We start from the raw sequence: 20,702 nt of genomic DNA, 5'->3' as shown, positions 1-20,702 counted from the left end.
ATTGTCATTGTTGCAGTCAGCAGACGGCCACAACATGACAAACACACTTTTAATATCTGCGTCCGAGAAGCACGGTTTCATCAACCAGACGTGGACCTATAGACCTTTTCCCTCCCTTCGCTCCCTCGGATCACTTCCCTCCCTGCGTGGAACTGCTGGACTCGTGGCCTCCGTTTAGAGAGAAGCGGTGATGAAATTGATGGAAAGTGCCAAAACCTATTGTTGATAAAAGATGCATACTGCTGTGTTGTGTTGGGGATATAGCAAGACAGGCTGAAAGGCAGATAGACTGAAGCAGCTGTCAAAATGGTTGTTTGTAGCCCCGCGTGTACGGTGCTTTGGGGAAATAATAAACTGCATCATTAGAACCCCTGTCATTCACACGTTGTTTGCACCAGGCTGACTGTAAATACCCACACCAATGCATCACACACACAGAGCACAGGTCAGAATCATTAGGTGGCTAATTTAGCAAAGAAAAACAGATCTTCTGAATCGATGTGCAGGTGGAATCACAAAGTGGGCCACTGCAGCCATAAATTAATGTCAAATTCCATCTTCTATATGTCACAGTATAATAAATTGCATTTCTGCTTTCTGAGGCCTCCACATGCTCAGTCATAACAATTAGGAGCTTCAGTAATTCATACTTGCTTTTATAAAATGGCAGATTTTTTGGGATTAAATTGCACCTGGCAGATTTCTGGCCTGTTGCTCATGGGAATAAATTGTTGGATTTTGGAAATGTGCTGTTAAAAGGTTACTGGCAGCAAACCCCGAACTTTTAACATAGTCGCTGAATTAATGAGTCAGCATTCCAGCACAGGACATCGGTGCCACCATATGGCATCACCTGAATGAGCCCAACCAGCGATCCAGACGACCTCCTGACGCCTGTGCGTGTTTGTGTCTGTGGCCGGTCTGTGCCACACCCCCTTCTCCTCGGATGCGGTGGTATGATCCAGGGATACTGTTATAGCAGCACCGAGCCTCACCAGCAACAGCATCAGCCGTCAGCCTCATCGGGGTTCAACTGCGGCTAAACGCACCGCGCTGGGCTCCCTGTCACAGCACAGCGGAGCTGGCTCGCGGTACAGCCCCTGCAAGGAGATCCCTTCCTCTCCGCGCAAATCGTTTCGTCGTCCTCTATCGGCATTCCAGAGCGAGCAGCATCAGCATCAGCACCGCCGCCTCGAAACCAGACCCACAGAGAGAGGTGTCTCATCCACATTTTAACAGGAGCACCGGGTCTCACGTCTGATTTCTACCGCGGGATTGCACAAGTCTTCAGCGTTTGCGGGCTGTTTATAGCATGGAATCGGACTAAAGGAATGGCTTTACGTCGGGAAGGTAAGCGTCATGTTCAGTTCTGGCCTTTTAGTGGGCTCATTGAGGGGGAGATCGGCTACAATGTTGCTCGGCTAAACGAGGCATTGGTGCTGAGACAACGTGAGTTCACAGGAAATGGTTATTATCAGCTGCTCTTATGTGCTGTGCGGCGCTATGACCCGTGTGTGTGTGTGTGTGTGTGTGTGTGTGTGTGTGTGTGTGTGTGTGTGTGTGTGTGTGTGTGTGTGTGTGCACGTGCGTGCGTGTGTGACAGAGAGACAGACAGAGAGAGAGAGAGAGAGAGAGAGAGAGAGAGAAAGAGAGCGCGTGTGCGTGCATGTGTGTGTGCGCGTGTGTCTGTATGGTGCGGTTTTATGAAAATCAGTGCGCCTCCTTTGAAGTGTGTGGATGCAGACTTTGTGCATACACTGTGTTTGACAACCAGTCTGAATGATGACAATTCAGGCACAGTAAGGAGCAGCAGGCTGCCTGCTTCATGTGTACAAGTGCCGTATAGTCGTTTTGCTTCAGCAGCCTGAGTTGTTTTGCTCCAGTTCTGGCTCGTCCACTCCATCTCCATCAGCACTAAGATCCAGGGGGTATAGATCTCTCTGACGCGTGCCTTCTGTCTTCCAACATCAATGCAGCCTATCGGGCCGGACTAGACATTATCCCCACCACAGGTCCAACAGGCACGTCAGGACACATTTCAGCACCGTGGCCCGCTGCTAAACGTCTATTTTTACATCTCCTCCACATATGTCCAACTTCTACCCCTCTGGATGACGCTGCAGCCCGTGAAGCAATTTCTTGACTAAATTATTGAGCTGCATGATATTTATTTTTCACATTGGCGCAGTTTATAAAATGTACGCGGGTAAATAATTAACGGCAGCAAAAGCATTTTGATAAATCATAATTATTGTGAAGGCAGCACAAATTGCACCACGATGGATATGCTCTGATAGATTTAAATTAGACCTCCTCACTTCTCTCCTTCACAGTAGATTATGAATAATTGCGCCTAGTAAAACCACTGAAGGCATATTTTCAAAAAAATAAATAATTAAATAAGGAACACAACTAAATAAACCATACATATTTCTTAGGAATTCCCAAATTCTTCCATTAAACTCTCAGAAGCATCTCCTACCGTTCCAGCAAGGTTTGTTAATCTTACCTCACTTGGGAATGGAAAGGAGCTTTGTGTTTCATTTAAAAATGCAAATGCTTGTAATCAGAAACTACAATTTGTAAGTATCTGTAATCCACAGATCTAATGCACTACTGCTCCGGCCACTGCACACATCTTTCAGAGGACTGTATTGATGTTTGGATTGTTTCACCCATCAGGTATACCTGTGCTCCACCATAATACTTGGGGATCTGAAAAAAAAACCCAACAGCTTTATTACAAGCCTGTACAGATTTGAATGCAGTGTGTCGTCAGTGTAGCACCGTGTGTCACGGCCCAAACCTGTCGTTGCTCACAATGGCATGGGAGCCGTGCTTAATTCGTCCTCGGCTCGCACGGTATTGATAGTCATGATAAAAATCAGGCAGTCTGTCTTAGCTCTTTGTGATTAATAGAGTGCATCTGTTCAGGAGGTGAGATAACACACACACACACACACACACACACACACACACACACACACACACACACACACACACACACACACACACACACACACACACACACACACACACACACACACACACACACACACACACACACACACACACACACACACACACACACACTCCTTCTGGGTCTTATATCCATTCAAAATGCCCAGGCACACATTACACACATGCACACTTACAGTCACATGTACACTGAATAGGGAAATGATGTAGATGTAGTATTGGACCTTTGGAGGTTGATGACTGGAGCTTTACAGTCATTTCCCCCACTGCACTGTCCAGTATAATGTTGGTTAGCCATGCGTCATAAGAGAGGGCTTTTCATTCTACTGAATGGCCAAGTGTGTGTGTATGTGTGTGTGTGTGTGTGTGTGTGTGTGTGTGTGTGTGTGTGTGTGTGTGTGTGTGTGTGTGTGTGTGTGTGTGTGTGTGTGTGTGTGTGTGTGTGTGTGTGTGTGTGTGTAAGCTGGTTGGCCACATGTGGATGACTTTTTAGGCCCTGCAGGGTAGCTGCACCAGAGATGGTGATGAACAGTGATTAAGTGCATATTTTAAATGGCCCACGCCTAACAATTAGAGGACAGGTCTTTGAATTGAAATGCCACATCACCAATTAAATTCTGCGTACAGGCTACTGATAAGACATTTCTGTCAGTCAACCAACTCACCACATGACCAATCAATCAGTTAGTAAGATATTCAGGATTTTAACTGTTGCCAACACACCCTGGTCTCCCCTCGGCAGCAGTTAGTGGTCAGCGGTTGTCACAGGGCTAATTATCTGCTGCAGTTGTTACACACTCACTTTTTAATTTTCAGAGCTGTTGTTGTTAAGTGGGTAGTGCATATGGCATTTTGAAAATCCACAGTAGCTGCTCGCCTCCCTGGCTTGGAGTCACATCATTATTTCTGTGCAACTTCCTAACAATTTCGGTCCGGAGTGCCGATTGTTGGGATACTGGCGTTTTGCCTCGGCTGTCAGCAGATCCCATTGTCCTGAGTCAAGAAGCCACTAACAAAAAAAACACAAAAAAAAATCATTGCTTACGTCTAATAATTTGTGTTTTTCTGAGATTTGAGTGATATTGCATGGCCTTTGGATAGTGCAGTGCTGTGCGAGACAGCGGGGGAGTTCTTTTTGTTATCCAGCCCTGCATTATTTATGAATTTTCATTCCAGGAATGCAGTAGCCGCTGGCACTGTAATGCTCCTTTCTCCCATGGAATCGCTTGCACACTTCCCTTCTGACCCACAAGTTCTCTGCAAAACTAAATTTCCTTAATAAAATTGGGGTCATGAATTAGTGAGAGCACACTGTGAAATGCATCAGAGGTTGTTTATGATATAGAGTAGTACACTTAGTGCTGCTGTCAGAGTTTAAGCTCGCAGGCAATATGAGGCCCAGTGGGAGTTTTGATCCCTCCTCTCTCTCCTTCTCTCTCCCTCTGCATGTCCATCATATGGCAAGAATGTAATTTCTGCAAAAGCAGAAAATGTGTCAGAGTGTTCGCCACCCTGCTGATAATTTCAAAGTAAGAGTGCTCATACCAGTCGGGTAATCAGACTGCTGGACCACTAGACATGCAGACACGAACGCACGGGCACACACAGACACTTAAATGTAACCACTATACAACTTCAAATATTTACCTTCTTGCTGCAATGCTGCTCCATCCTCAAGTGGAATTGTTTAACAAATCCTGCAGTGCTAATTACCGTTCCCTCTGTTCGTTCGGCTGTGGTTGGCCTCTGCAGTGAGGAAATTGCTGGCACTGTGAAAAGTGAAATATAAAAAGCAATAGAATATCGCCAAATTACCTTATAAAAATGCTCATATGGCAGCATAGGCCCAGTGTTTACAGTTCACATACATAGAACTTTATTGTGTGATAAATTGTGTTTACTGATAATAAGCAGTGAATATGAAAAGCTTTGGTCCAACATATGCTCATTATTCTTACAAATTGAGTGACAGCTACTTATAAAAAGACGAGTATTTTCAAAGCAATGACCTCTTTTGCAGCGTGTGTAGCCTTTTATTTGTAAGTCTCACAAATACCACATCAGTAAATATCACACATGCTTAGTCATTGATGGATCTCCTTCCATAAGTAACATGTTTTAGAGGAAAAATCTTTTTAGTTACGAGTCTGAAACCAACATTTTTTGTTGGCTTTTTGTAATAATTTTTACCATGTAACATTTAATGGATGAAATTGGAAACATAAAATGTTTTTACATCAGGATGCTTGTAGTTTTGAAGGCTTTGCATTTCTTCTCTGTCTTTTTTCTTCTTATGATAAAGTATCCAAATACACTAGTGTTTATTTTTGTGTTGAAACCAAAAGCAACAGAGAGGGACAGAAATAGTATCAAAACCAAAATCACCTTCAGTTGCCAATGCTGCAAACACACTCAAACACACACACACCTACACACTCGTACATACAGTATATGCCAGAGGCGTTCTTCTTTAAAGTATTCGGCTGTGTCTCAACTGGCATGTCCAACCTCTCTATTCTCTCTTGTCTTCTTCCATTGGGCTGTGGGCAAGAGTCAGGAACTATATACAGTTAAAATAACTAGCAGGGTGTTGTGTGAGATTTGGTATTGTGAAAAATGCAATCAGAGCCTCCCTTCACACTCCTCCACCTTCAAACCGGTCCCCTTCCTTTCAAATTCTAGTCAGAAGACAGAAGGATCAGAGCGATGAGAGGCTTACTGGTCAAGCCCACTCTACCTCTCTTTAAAATAGGAGATTAATTTGTCAAGAGGCGTGTGTGTGTGTGTGTGTGTGTGTGTGTGTGTGTGTGTGTGTGTGTGTGTGTGTGTGTGTGTGTGTGTGTGTGTGTGTGTGAGTGAGTGAGGAGAAGAGGAGAGCTGATAGAACACACCTAGATAGAGGGCTGAGATAGATAGAGATAATGTTGATTGATTTAAGTGTATGGTTGTGCTTGAGGACTTAATTTGCGTTCTTATATTAGATTACAGTACAAATAAGGCTGCAACTAAACATTATTTTTTATAACTGATTAATCTATGTCCTTGATTATTTGAGAACATAATGTTCCCAGAGTCTGAAGTGATGTCTTCAAATGTAGAAACATTTTTCTTAAAAACATTTTTGATTATACATATCGTTTTTTGTTTTGCCTGTAAACTAGTTGTTGACTTATTGCAAGGTGTTTCTGTTATTTTGTACACTTTCAATGTTTTATAAGGGTACTTCATATTCTGTTTGATATTACTGAAACCATAACTATCATAAAAAACGGATTATGTGTAATATCTAAGCAGACACACACACACACAAAGAAAGCCGATGCACATCTACGTGGACACACTTCCCCCCATGAAATTTTTATTAATCAAGTCGGTGGACAACTTTAGAAGAAGAAAAATCCATTTTTGTCTCTTCCCCAGTTTATCGCCACATAAATTGTCCTTCACTTCAAAGTGCATGTCTTTGGCGTGAGTGTCAAAATAATTAAGTTAAAATCCATTACATTTTATCCTGCTTTTGTTGACAACAGAGGACAAAAAAAAAGGGAGTTGGCCGGCTTTTAGTGACGAGATGTGCGGCAGCGTTTCACCTGCAGTCGATACCTAGAAATGATCAGTGAAGGAGTCAGTCAAAGTCGCATCAAATATTCAGAAACACTTTGCACGTGATCAGCTGGAAGACAAGTGATAATTAAACACCCTCACTTTTTTTTTACTGTAACAAAGTAGTTGATCAGAGAGTCACTTGACTGCACACATGCTGCACTCCAGCACATAATCAAACATCAGCAACACATTATATATCTACATTTTAACCACGAGACCACGATTAATATCTCAATATCAGTATGTTGGATCTGTGGCTTTGTTGCATACCTGTAAAATGATTTATTTGGCAACATATAGCACAGTGATGTTATAGTGTAGATCTCTGCTCTAAACGAGTTCATCTATTTCCTGCTGACTGGTAAATAGCCTCATGTGTATCATCAGTAATATTCATAGCTCTACTTTCTAGATGATCATGAATTATTAACTCATAGAAAAGATGAATAGCTCCAAAATGGTGCTTGATGCGTCTCTGCTGGAGGCCATGTTTTATACAATACAGTACAGTAAGTACAGTACAATGGAGTTCAGTATGTTTTTCACTGCGTTGCAGGGGAGTTGTTTTGTTGTTCATGTTTTCATTTCAGAATGAGTCTTGATCCACCGTGAACTCTGGGACGTGTTTCAAGTACGTGTATCATCGCCCAAATTGACTTCTTAGTGGAGAGACACACATTCCCCGCTGATTGCCAGCCAAGATGCCAAGCCAAACTGCACAAAGAAAAGTGATGTGAGAAAAGAAGAAGAAGGGAAAGAAAAACCGATACCTTCTCCAAGAAAATCATGGCAGCACTGTGCAGCCATTTTTCAAGTAAAGCAGCCATAATACGTGTTGTCTCCAGATGTAACAATCCTGAAATTCCAAATTTTACAGCGTGCGCTGCATGTCATCCCGACCGATGCGCTTCAAACAACAAAAAAAAAGAAAAATGTTTGGAAAAATTCACATGTTCTTCCCTTTAATGTGCTCGGAAGACACAATGATTCATCTGACAAGCAACAAAATGAGAAATGCAAATTTTTTTCAGGAACATGCCCACTGCAGTTTTGCCTGGCAAATTTTTAGAGGGGAAAGGCTGCAGTGGAAAACAAGACACCGGATAAATACAAAAAAAAAAAAAAAAAAAAACAGAGCGAGGTACGTGATATTGAGGAGAAAAGTGCTGAAAATGACTTTCTGCCATTTCCTAACTGCAAATACATTTTACAGTATGTGCTATTGATTTCAGGCTTACATGATTTGTTTATCTAGAAAACGATTCTTTTCAGTGATACGTAGCACACATGCAGTAAAACCTTCAGGGCTGAAAAAAAAAAAATCCCTTACATTGCTAACAACTACACATTCATTTTTGGTGAAAGTTTGAATTCCCTCGATCTATCTGTGAGCGTGGTTAAACTTTGAAAGTGTGTTTATATGTTTATGTAAACCAAACAAGTATATGCATGGAGTGTATTCAGCCCTCACACATCTCTGTCTCATCAGCTCACAAAAGAAGCACTGCAAGGACGACGGCTTGTTCCCGACTGAGTCTTGCGGTCTTTGAGGTGCAGCTCCTCTCTTTGTCGAGAAGTATTTTCCAGTGCAAGGCTGCTGAATGCCATCTGTGCCCTCAGCCTACAGATCTGAGGAGCAGGAGGAGCCACGGGGAGCACTCTGCACTTGTGGATTGGGAAACATCAGAAAAATCCACCTCTTCTCAAATAGTCCTTTCTTTTTGTGCGATGACAAGTGTCACATTGCAGCCAGCGTAGATGGAAGATTAGCCCACTTAGCATTAAAAAAAAAAAAAAAATCAATATGCGACGCCGCTCAACAGCTACTTGTAGATCTTTTCAGCCCCTCCTCTGCTGGACTAATGCTCTATACAGTCATTTCTCCGTCATCAACAACTTCATGAAGAAAGACGCACAGGAAGCACTGTTTACATAGCTAATCACCAAATCCAATTTCTGGAATCAATGGCATTGATTTGTCAATTAATTTTGCATCTGTAATGCTGCCACTTTGTTCTGCTTTGGGTGTTAGAGGTTTTGGCGGTCAAATGCATTATTGAAAGAGGCTTTTTACCAAGCAGTGGCTGATGCAGAGAGCTTAGGAGGTTGTCACTCATGATGTAAAGCTTTATTTGCAAAGCGAGTTAGTGTGAACAGCCTTTTAGTCAAGCTAAGGGGACAGTGACATGCATTTATCTTGCAAGAGAGGAGGAATATCAAATGGGTTGAATAAAGCTTTACCTTGTCAGGAATATTGATTAAGTGGTTTTAGGTGGTGTCTCTTGCTCCATGTGTGTGTATGTGTAATTGTGGTCAAAAGCCTGTTTACGCCTGCAAGCGAATGCGAGGTGCATGTGAATACGGGGCATGTGTGCCGTTGCATATCGTCGTAATTTTTGGGTGTTTTTTGTTTGCTCCTCGGCCTTCTGGGGAATCAGCAGAGGGCTTTAGATCAGAGAGGAGTAGAGGTGGCTATCATGAATAGAAAGTGGTAGTCTGGTAAGAAGCAGTGGGAAAAAGACTATACCCCGAGATCTAAAAGCCAGAAAAAAGTTATGACTGTAGTCAAGATATAAAAAAACGGTCTTTGAAAAGTTAAACCTTAGCTACTCCCTCGCTTGAGGCCACATTCAGAGGCCATGAATAGTGCAGGACCTTATGGATTTCTCCACACCGCTCAGGCAGCCAGCGCCGATGTGGGATTTGAGCCATGTCCACTATAAATAGTCAAATGGTCCAGGATGGTTTGCCAGCCCCTGACAGCTCCTGACAAGAAGCGATCTACTCGCTGAATGGACACGCAGACCTTTATTTCCTGCTTCTTGGTCATGCTCTCATTCGGACACGAGTGGGAGCACAATGAGGATTACTGCACCATTGTGTCACCTATATGACTCGCTTCGTACATAGATGCATTAACCTTGGGTGCTGCTGTGCGTGGAATAATGAAGGCATGCAGTAAAGGCTGAATGGCAAAGACAATGATAGAGGGAAACAGCAGGCGAGGCTTTACAAAACACTATTTTTTCTGAAAAGGCCTGTAAAGACTGTGTTGATTCTCTATGGCATGTGGGTGTTCAAGTGTGTTGTTTGTCAGCCAGTGTGAAATGCTATAAGTGTGTGTAGGTGCAAGGACACTGAGTGTGTGTCCTTGTGTGTCTGATTGTTAGTATGTGTTTCATCTTTGAAACCTGGCAGGGATACTGTATGTATGGTGAGGTCCAGGCGTATGTGTGTCTGACTCTGTGTGTGTGTGTGTGTGTGTGTGTGTGTGTGTGTGTGTGTGTGTGTGTGTGTGTGTGTGTGTGTGTGTGTGTGTGTGTGTGTGTGTGTGTGTGTGTGTGTGTGTGTGTGTGTGTGTGTGTGTGCGTGCGTGTGTGGGCATACGCTACAGTATGTGTTCTGCTGGTAAACTCGGCATTAGCTGCAAGAGATTTCAGGCTTGGTCAGCTATGAAAGCACAACTACGTGACGAGAGTGCTGCCGCCGCCCACAGATAGCGGCCCTTATCCACTAATTAAAACCCTCTATCACTCCATGTCTCACTTGGCAATCTCTCTATCCTTCAATTCCCCCCATTTTCACAGTGAAATCTCTCCATCTCTCGTTATCTATCCATCACTCTCTTTATCCTTGTTTCGCCGTTCATCCCTCCCTCCTCTCAGCGGGGCTCCCAGTAGGCAGTGTGCTGTTTTGTTGTGTTTCGGGTGGTCTAGGTATAACAGGGTCCTATGGGTCCTTTAGGGCCTCTCATCAGAGTTGTCCCTGCCATATGCCTGAGGAGCCGTAGTGGTGCTAACGAATGGAAGAGATAGCTTTTTAAGCCCTACCCCCTCAGCCCCCCTTCCCTCCTCATCTCTTCATGCACACACACACACACACACACACACACACACACACACACACACACACACACACACACACACACACACACACACACACACACACACACACACACACACACACACACACACACACACTCACTCATACACACCCTCACTCCAGGAGAGGCATCTCTCTCTGACAGCTCACTGTTTACTCCCGTAGGACCTGTAGCCTGGATCTGCATTTGCAGCCGCAGACTGTGTCTTGATTTTTTTTCTGATGATTAAGCCATTGTAATGGTGGACAAAATGAAAAGCTGCAAACAACAACTATGGGGGTTGTCGTGATTTCACTTCTGCGATAAATTTATGCTGTGACATGAATATACTTGTCATTGTCATTCCTGTGGCTTGCGCGGCCTGTTTAGGGAGCGGAATTAGCTCGACTGCGCAAACAAGCGTCTAGAAAATGTGTAAAGGCCAGATCTAACAAAGGAAGTAGCTCCCTACTCACTGGGGTCTCAAGGCTGTTATGAAAATAAGTTGATCTCTGCATGGTGGAAATGTATTTGTAATCCTGCAACTCTACTGTATCAATAATCAGAGGAGGTAATATTATTGGATGGCACTCTGCTCTCCCCGTCCTCCTTGTTTATTTACCAATGTGAAACTCAATTTCTCTGCCTCTGCCTGGCCCCAATCCTCTCTCTGCCTCGCTCTTTTTTTTCTCCCCATTTTGCATGCTCTTTCTTCCCGTTTGTTCGTCATGATTTCAGCCCATTCATTTGAGATTGGAGAGAGTAAATCCGTTTTGACTTGTCCTCATGGTCCTTGCCGTTACACATGACGATCTCTGCCATGCTGTTTGTGTTTTCACTGCTGTTGTTGGACATCTGAGGGACCCCGCCCCTCTACAGAAGACTTGGAGCGTAAATCCTGTTTAAAAGCAACTGTCTCTTTGAGCCTCGATCACTTCTCTAAGCAGATTTGGGGGGAAAAAAACAGCCCAATGGCCAATGGTTGCACTGTTTGAAAGAAAAGATGGATAGAAGGAGGGGTTTAAGGGGGTGAAGGGTCCCATTTGATATTATTACATCTGTGTAACCCTGGATTATCACTCCCGTGCGTGTGAGTGCGTATGTGTGTGCTTGTGAAAGAGGGATTGATATGAGACAGAAAGAGGAGGATGGAGATAACAATGTAAAGTGATGCATGTGTTTTACTCAGGGTTGTCATTTCATATTAATTTTAAACCGTGTGGCGAAGAGTTCATTACACACCGATGAATTATAGATTAGAACTAAATTAGGCATAGGATCATACAATAAAGTATGCATACAGTGGTCACTGCATATATCACTCACTGTTAATCCATTTGTCGCACCTCTGAACAATAACTTATTTATTTTGGTGTATTTTCTGACAGCAGTCTATCTATAAGTGACTCATCTGTGTTCTGTGGTTTATATAGTTGGTTGAAATGCATATTTGGAGTCATTTCTCTCTTTACATACTTTACTTTTACATTCAGATGATGAAGAGCATTGTCAGTAACTGGCTGTATAGAGATACAATCAGCTAAACACTTAGATTGACTAAGGCTACCTTCATTGCACAGTGTAGTCCCCCACTCTACATGAACATGAAAAAATGATGAGAGAGATGATACAAATCTTGTAGTGAGGGTTTTGAAGATTCCCGTATAAAAAATTTACTCCAGCATGGAACCAATTATTACAACATCCGCCGACCTTTCCAGGGCCGTTCTTGTTTGTGTTCTATGAATAGCAACCCATAGCCGAGCCGTGGTGCCCACTACGCCCCAAAGGTGGTTATTCCTCAACTGCAAATCCAGGCTGGTGTTGTGCTCAGGTGGCACATGCTGACTCGTCCTAGAGAACGCCGATGTGTCTTGTTTGAAGTGAGCTCGGCTCTAGGAAACAACCTCCAGGTTTTGACATCAAAACGGAGAATCAAACCCCCTAATGGGCACCCCACTGTGGGCTAGAATTAGCAGGAATAACCCCCGCCAGCAGGCTTACTTCTCTAAATGCAGGGGCCTCAAAGGACGAGGTGGAGGGTGGAAGAAGCATGTAAGCTAAGGGAAGAAGAGGAAGGATGAGAGGGAAGGAGGAGGGCGAGCAGAGGTGGACAAGAAAGAGGGATGGTAAAAGAGGGGGAGGGGGGGGTTAACCAGGAGAGGTGTGTTGTAAAGGAAACCATGTCTATACACGTCAAATACATGCAGGACTGCATGTACTAAGCAAACATGTTGCCTAGACTGTCTGTGTATGTCCACACACGTGACGTGGGAACAAGATGGTGCACCCTTGTGCTGGATTGCATGCTTTCATTCTCGTGTGTAAGTGTGTGACAGACATAAAACAGGACGGAGAGCCTCTGTAGAGACAGACAGCAGTCAGTGCCTGCAGCAAGCTCAGAGCTCAGAGGGTAATGTATACTCACTCCTCGCCGTACCAGAGAGAAGGTGACACCAGTCAATCCCATTCTGACGGGGAAGCTGAGATAATAGCGGGCTTTGATTCCTTGCAATAACTCCTGCCAATCAAAATGAAAGGCATCGTGATTGCAGGGAACCACAAGTGTGTGTGTTTGTGTGTGGAAGAGCTTACTGTATACTACAATGCGGCCAAGATGAGTGGAGGCAAAAAAATGTGTTTACATATTTTAAAGGTGCTGTCATGCTTAGTGCCACCATTAAAGGGAAAACAAAAAGATGGATGGAGTGAAAGAGCTTTTACAGATCATGTGTGCTATGATAATGTCAGCAGGGGGTGGAGGGTGTGTGTGGGATAAATGTGCGAGCGACTCGGCCCATTTTTTGACTGTCTCCTGTCATAGGTCAGTGGGTAATTTGTGTGTGTTTGTGTGTGTGTGTGTGTGTGTGTGTGTGTGTGTGTGTGTGTGTGTGTGTGTGTGTGTGTGTGTGTGTGTGTGTGTGTGTGTGTGTGTGTGTGTGTGTGTGTGTGTGTGTGTGTGTGTGTGTGTGTGTGTGTGTGTGTGTGTGTGTGTGTGTGTGTGTGTGTGTGTGTGTGTGTGTGTGTGTGTGTGTGTGTGTGTGTGTGTGTGTGTGTGTGTGTGTGTGTGTGTGTGTGTGTGTGTGTGTGTGTGTGTGTGTGTGTGTGTGTGTAATGCAGACCGGCCTGTGTGTTTGCATGCATGTAGGGAATGGGGAGGGTGAGCACAAGGCCAGGGGAAGGAGTCTTTCAGGTGGAATGAAAGCATTACTGCAGTAGTAGAAAGGTCAGCTGTAAACTTGTATCAGACTAGTGGTGATCGCCCTGTGCTGCAGATCTCTGAGGTATTGAGCAGGCACGCTCTAATGGCTTTGATATATGGACTACAGGACTCCCTGAAGAGGTCAATACCATAGCACTTTGTCTCTATGAGCAATGACCCTCTCAAGCTCCATTTAGAAGCTTTATAACTGCAGGAAATAGGCTGGAAAGGCCTCGAGCAGGGCACGGTGAAAGAGAACTAATATAAATGAAGTATTTTCTAATCACTTCTTCTGTGCTCTAATCATTGTCCCAATCAGTCATTAGCTATGGCGGTAGAAGTGTATGGCTCTGGACGTTATCACAAGAAGATTTTTTTGATGTGGTTGAGAGAAGAAGAGCATCTGAGCTGAATGGAGCTAAAAGAGCTGATTTATCATTACTCCATTTGGGAGGGCAATGACACTGGTGTCTCATAGTGTTTCATCAGGACTTCAGAATCTTGTGAGCCGCAGTGTTTAAAGGGAGCGACAGCTACACATTTGTTGATTTATCTGTAACTTGTCAATGGTTGACTGAAAGAGAGAGATAAAGCTCGGAGAGGAAACAGAAACCACAACTGACAGAACAATAAACTGTGCCTGATTTTGGCCAATTTCTCTTCAAACTCATGTGGACATAATGGCTTCCATCGCGGCCCCTTCTGAGTACATTGATTCGGAGGTAACCTTTGGTGTGAAGAATGAAAGAAGCTGAAAACTGTTTATGAATGTCCGCTGTAATTGGAATGAGCAGATGTTGCAGTATTGTTCCACTGTGTTCAATAACAGGCTTCTTGTTCTATTTTTCTCCTCTACCCTGTCTGTTCAATCCCCTGTTTCCTTTCATTTCCCCCCACTGGCCCATCCTTTTTCCTCCCTCCCTCACTGTATCTCTCTCCCTCTTCCTCATCGTCTCCCTCGCCTGCCCTTCCTCCAGACTCTGAGCTCTGTGCTGTGGCTGTGCTGAGTGACTAAGTGGAGCCCTACGAGCCATGGAGGAGATGGACAGTAAACCCTACCAGCCGTTGTCGAAGGGACGCCATGAGATGGAGATGTCCTACACCAGCTCGTCCGATGAGAGCGAGGACGGCCGCACCCATCACCGCTCCTACACCTCCCGCGAAACCCTGCCTGACTACACACACGAGCTACGCCTCACCCTGGGTTCACACCGGGAACGACAGAGCAACTACAGCCAACCCCAACCAGGTAGCAGGTCGTGCTTATCGTGGTGTCAGGGCATTGCTTAGGCTGGACGTAGTTACCTGAAAATACACAGGTGCATTGATACTTTATGTGGACTCAAATGGATACTGGCACCAAAAGACACACATACAGCAGACACACTCATACACACACACAGAGGTCTTTAAAAGGACCTATGTGAATTACCTATTACAGTCCACAATGAGCCAGAAGGACAGTCGAAGGCAGCCAATTACCTCTTCTCCACGGAGGTGATATTTCTCTCCCACAGCAAAACTAGGTCAACCCCAAACCTCTCTGGCCTCACCCGGGGTGGAACACCACCCTTCATTACACACACACAGCTACAGACACAGGCGGACAGAGACACACACGCGCACACACACACACACACACACACACACACACACACACACACACACACACACACACACACACACACACACACACACACACACACACACACACACACACACACACACACACACACACACACACACACACACACAGTTTGACACGTACACACCGAAAAATTCTCCCGTGCCGGTGACAGGAGGAGAAATGGGCCAGCGCTCGCTGTGATGGATGGCCTTTATGCAGGTCATGTGTGGTGTTAAGAGAGAAGCCGCTCCTCATCAGGAGCGTGCCGCTGTGCAGGGTTCATGGTGATCAATAGGTACTCTTTCTGCTACCTCAACCTCCTGCTACTCTGCAAGACCTACCCACCATGCTAACAAGCAGCATCAGCCATTCATAACAGTTACAACTCCTGATGAGCAGGCTGCTCCGAGGATTTCAGGGTTTGAATGCAACGACCACACTTACCGGGTAACTTGGAGAGGATCTGTGTCTGAACCTTGTCCTCTCACTACTGGTGTCCCTCAAGGCTCCGTCCTGGGTCCCCTCCTCTTCTCTCTGTACACCAACTCTCTCGGCTCTCTCATTCACTCGCATGGCTTTTCCTACCGCAGCTATGCTGATGACACCCAACTGATCCTCTCTTTTCCCCAATCTGAAACACAGGTAGCCGCACGAATCTCTGCCTGTCTGACTGACATCTCTCAGTGGATGTCCTCACACCACCTGAAAATTAACCTCGACAAGACCGAACTACTTTTCCTTCCAGGTTCTGGTCCAGGTTCTGGTCATCTCAGGTCTGGACTACTGTAACTCCCTCCTGGCAGGTCTACCTGTTAGTGCCATCCGACCTCTTCAGCTCATCCAGAATGCAGCAGCTCGACTGGTCTTTAACCTCCTAAAATACACTCCCATTACTCTGCTCCTCCACTCCCTTCACTGGGTTACCAGTAGCTGCCCGCATCCGTTTTAAAACATTGGTACTTGCGTACCGCGCTGCGAACAGATCGGGTCCAGTCTACATCCAGGACATGGTCCAACCTTACACCCCAGCCCGTTCACTCCGCTCTGCTTCTACCAATCGGCTTGTTTCTCCCTCACTGTGAGCTAAACACTCTACGAAATCACGACTGTTTGCTGTCCTGGCTCCTAAATGGTGAAATGAGCTCCCCAACGACATCAGGACAGCAGAAAGTCTGTACATCTTCCGCCGCAAACTAAAAACACACTTCTTCAGACTTTACCTTGAATAGGAGAACTTTAATAGCGCTTAAATGGCACTTACTTTTAGCACTTTGTAGTTTGGCTTTCTTGAAGAAATTGTATTTTCTTGATTCCTGTTGTTCTGGGTTTTGTACTCTCATGTTTGAATGCACTTATTGTAAGTCGCTTTGGATAAAAGCGTCAGCTAAATGAAACGTAATGTAATGTAATGAATGCCACCTGCTATGGATTTTGTCACACTGTTCGCCTTACAGTGACCCATCAATGGCCATTAGTCATTATGATGTTGTTTCAATATCGTCCACAACGCCATGTTGTCAAAGAGCACATGCCTTTTTCTGCAGTTGCTCAGTCTTTCTGTTTCCATAACAAACAGCATCCCCTGTCATCAGTGTCATATGGTCAGGTGCAGAAGACCCCCAAAGCAGCCTTTGAAATGTCAATGGCAGCCGGTTCTGCAAAGCACATCTGTTCATCTTTGGGCAACAGAGTTATATATAGTATACCCTACCTAAGTAACCAACTGTTAAGGGAGGACATTGCCTCCAGTGACATTTTTAATGGATTACGGTGTTCCTGACAAAGATCAGCCAATTCGTTTCTCCCCCAATTCCCCACCCATGTTCTTCATATTTTCCTTCATCTTTTAAACCGCCACAGCTTGCCCTCTCCTCCCTTCCGTTCCTCCCTGCTCTTTTCCCAGCTGTTTAAATTCATCTTTCTGCGTTTACCTGCTCTTTGGATCTTCTCGACATCGCACCTGTCCCTGCTTAGCCTCTTTATGTGAGAAAGATACTGTTGATGGATAGACACATACAGTAGATCCACAGCTCTTTCACAGCGCTGACCAAAATAATTTGTTTTTTTGTTTGCCTATTAATTAACTCAAATTAATTAATTCATGCTTTTCATAATTTTGTTTACAAAATCATAAATGAGTTTCAGCATAAATGTTTGAATTATTCAGAAGTCAGAGCCTAACAAGAATATGATAGTTTGAGTTATGTTGGAACCTTTCACCACCTACTGCAACTCATTCTTGAAAATAACATCTTATGATGAAGTTGGTTAAATTATGGTAATCTGTGAAATAGAGAAACTCTAGTGTTAATACACTACTGCACTATATTACTGCCAGCACCTTCGCCAAAAAAACAGTACCATCCTTTACTGTCTTAAATCAAAACAGATTTATTTTTTAATCCAGAATCCAACATACTACCTGCAGCTTTTCCTCTCAGCGCAGTATCACACCAAAGTGTGTCATACACCCATCGGTCCATTAGAAGATACCCTGACAGTGTCATGTTTTGCATCATATAGGTGTGAAAAACATACCTGTATGAGCAGGATCGAAGAATGAGGTAATGTGACAAAGTACAGAGAGGTCTCACAGGTAGGAGGTCAGGGAAAGTTGGATGGAAAAAACACATGACTTTCACCCTGAGGACTGTGTGTTCGAGTTAGTAAGAAAGCAAAAGTCAATATGGATTTCTTTTAAGTAATGTAAGTAAGTTACTTACGTAACACTTTAAGCATTTGAGGTACACAACATACATTAAATCACTTATGTGATGTACATAATGCTACTTACTTAAACCCAAATCATGATCTTTCCTTAAACTTAACCACGTAGTTTTTGGTGCCTAAATCAAAGGCACCTTACTTTTATGCTTAAACATGACACTGACCCAACATCCTCTAATGAACTGCTGGAGTATTATGCTTTGGCATGATACCGAGTTGTTTTCTTTGGCTGCGTATGGTCCGAGCAATCTCTTCCGTCACACAGCAGGGCAGTCTACCTGCCCAGAGTACATTAACTTCACAAGAATATCGCTAACAGTCCACAATAACAATTAGAGGAGTCTCAGATGAGCTTTTAGCAACTCACAATTTCTCCCATCTTGATGGTGGACACTGTTTATAGATAGTTAACTTAATCTGTAAGTAAAACAGATTTAAAAGGTGAGGAGCCACCAAGAGGACAAAAGAGAGCTACTGGACACCCTTTATTGTCTCTGCGTCTTTCCTGGTTTTTTTTTTTTTCTTTAAGAACTACCTGACCCCACAAAACTAAAAACTCAAATGTTTATCTTTTTCACATTATTATTTCACAATCTGATTGGGATTATCACACAATCAGATTTTTGCTTATGACAGTAATTACAACACTGGGTGAAAGTACTGTCGAAAATACTGTAATATATAAATAGTCGTTTATGTGCTGAAGTATCGGGGAGCAGCTGACTGTAATAGCAGGAAATAGGAAACTATTCAAAAAATGATTTCCCCTCTAATCTCCTCCTAAAATCTTTGGTTGTGTTATAGATATTTTTCAAAACAAACTGTTTAGATGACTTTTGAGGGTGCAGTCGATCTATGTTTTGTTGCTACTGGGAAATAGCCTATTTGCTCCTGAATTGGCCTCTTGCAGCCAATTTGAGCTAAACAGTAGTGTGCAGCGGTGACCAATCTTAGGTCGGTTTAATTCCAGCAGAACAGTATGTGTGCCACAGTTGGTCCTGACCCCATCAAACAGCCACAGCAGGACACGGTGCTGGTCAATGGGGTGGTCAACAGGACTGTGGCTTTTATTGAAACACTGTGGTTAGTGTTCAGAGGACCTGACCTAACACACATATGTACTGCACTAAGTGAGACGGAGGGGAAGTCTTTCTTTCCTCGGAGGAGCCTATATGGTACCAGGCTACTATCTGTATAGATTTCAATTTATCCCTTGATTTCTTTAAAATTCCATCAGTTCCATCACTTCCACTTACACATTACAAACAGAAAACTCAGGTGGTGAGGAAGAAAATTTACTCAACTGCCTCTACAGGAAAAAAAGGTAGTGCTCAATTGAATTGAATTGAATTGAAGTGTAACCAGAGGACTAACGCAGTATATCTGATGTTCTCAGATAACAGGTTGATGCTTGGGATTGGAGGGCGTTCTAATACCTGAAAGCATATGAGGCTCAATTTTTCCCTCAGTCTGAGTCAATATTAATAAGGTTTGATCTTTATCTGATCTCTTCACCCCACCAAGGAGAATATAGATGAGATCAGTGCTCTGTTTGAGCAGCAGTTCAATACATCTCAAGCTCAATAACACACATCAGGCAGCCTGAACAGGATATAGCTTCACTGCAAATGGTTAAGAAAAATTGAGGGTGGCATTTTGATTTGGACTTCTGAAAAACTTTTAATAAATGCTTGCTCAAATAACAGCTTGTCCCTTGACATAATTTGGGAGGTGTTCGGTATTTGGCTTGTAAATAGCTGTCTCTAACAGACACCTGGTCAGCTTAGTCGCTGAGGCAAATAAAAACACATGCTGACATTAGAGGCTTTAAAATATCTATGTCTATGTGATTCTCAATCTGCATTATCTCTCCCCTTCCTCTAGATTTAGACTTCTGTAAGGCTGGGCAGATGAGGAGCCCAGACTACCACATCCACCAACAACAGCAGCAGCAGCAGCAGCAGCATCAGGAGGAGGAGGAGGAGGCATTGTGCTCTGGACCGGCTGCCCACGTCCACAGCCGCGGCTACTCTCTGGGCGTGAGCTCAGACGTGGACACGGAGCCGGAGGTGGACCCCTCTCCTGCTCACGGCCTGCAGCACATGTGGATGCGCGGCCTGAAGTCTGAGCAGAGCTCCTGCCTAACCAGCCGCGCAAACTCCGCCCTCTCTCTCACTGACACCGAGCACGATAGGAAGTCTGAGCCCGACCATGGTGAGTGGAAAAAAAACCTTTATTCTCTCTCTTCAAGGGGATTGTCCATCAAAATGAGCAGCGGAGATTAATTTAGCAGACATTTTATGTAGAAATACACCTTTGATGATTTAGTGATATGCATATAAGTAGCATGCAGCACCTGGGCTACTTCCTTATCTTATTTTCTTGACAGTATTTTACATTACATCCTTATAGTTTTATTATGAAGACATTCCTGTCCGATGAAAGCAAAGAAAACCAACATATAGAATTTTCACTCTTCTCAAAGTTTAAGTTTCAGCCTTGGGCAATTACGTGATTGAAACTCAGTTTTTTTAAGTAATGCTAATGCTTAAGTTCCTCTTTCTTTGAAGGCTCTTTGATGTGACTAAATACAGAAACTGTGCTATTGGTTATTTAGTCTCTGAAGTGACCCCGTATTGGAGGTGAACCTGCGGTTGACTGGGGATGGAGCTTGAGGAAAGTCCAGCGCCAAACAGCCA

The 20,702-nt window shown here is 44.0% G+C and overlaps 1 protein-coding gene across 1 annotated transcript in view; it reads left to right on the top strand.

Annotated features, from left to right (window-relative positions):
• Positions 1-984: 984 nt before the first annotated feature.
• Positions 985-20,702, top strand: part of tenm1 (teneurin transmembrane protein 1) — a 171,487-nt gene continuing 151,769 nt past the window's right edge. Inside the window, exons 1-3 of the mRNA XM_069696829.1 lie at positions 985-1,350; positions 14,627-14,898; positions 19,888-20,217. Of these exons, the coding sequence (XP_069552930.1) occupies positions 14,682-14,898; positions 19,888-20,217 (547 nt within the window). The 5' untranslated portion in view covers positions 985-1,350; positions 14,627-14,681. The remainder of the gene's footprint in view (positions 1,351-14,626; positions 14,899-19,887; positions 20,218-20,702) is intronic.

The sequence above is a fragment of the Brachyistius frenatus genome, unplaced genomic scaffold, assembly GCF_029030835.1.
Source record: "Brachyistius frenatus isolate BFR_SWC_R1_liver_20210118 unplaced genomic scaffold, ASM2903083v1 Contig_22, whole genome shotgun sequence".
In the NCBI taxonomy this organism is placed as follows: domain Eukaryota; kingdom Metazoa; phylum Chordata; class Actinopteri; family Embiotocidae; genus Brachyistius; species Brachyistius frenatus.
Note: the sequence above shows the minus strand (reverse complement) of the source record. Positions and strands in the feature narration are given on the sequence as shown.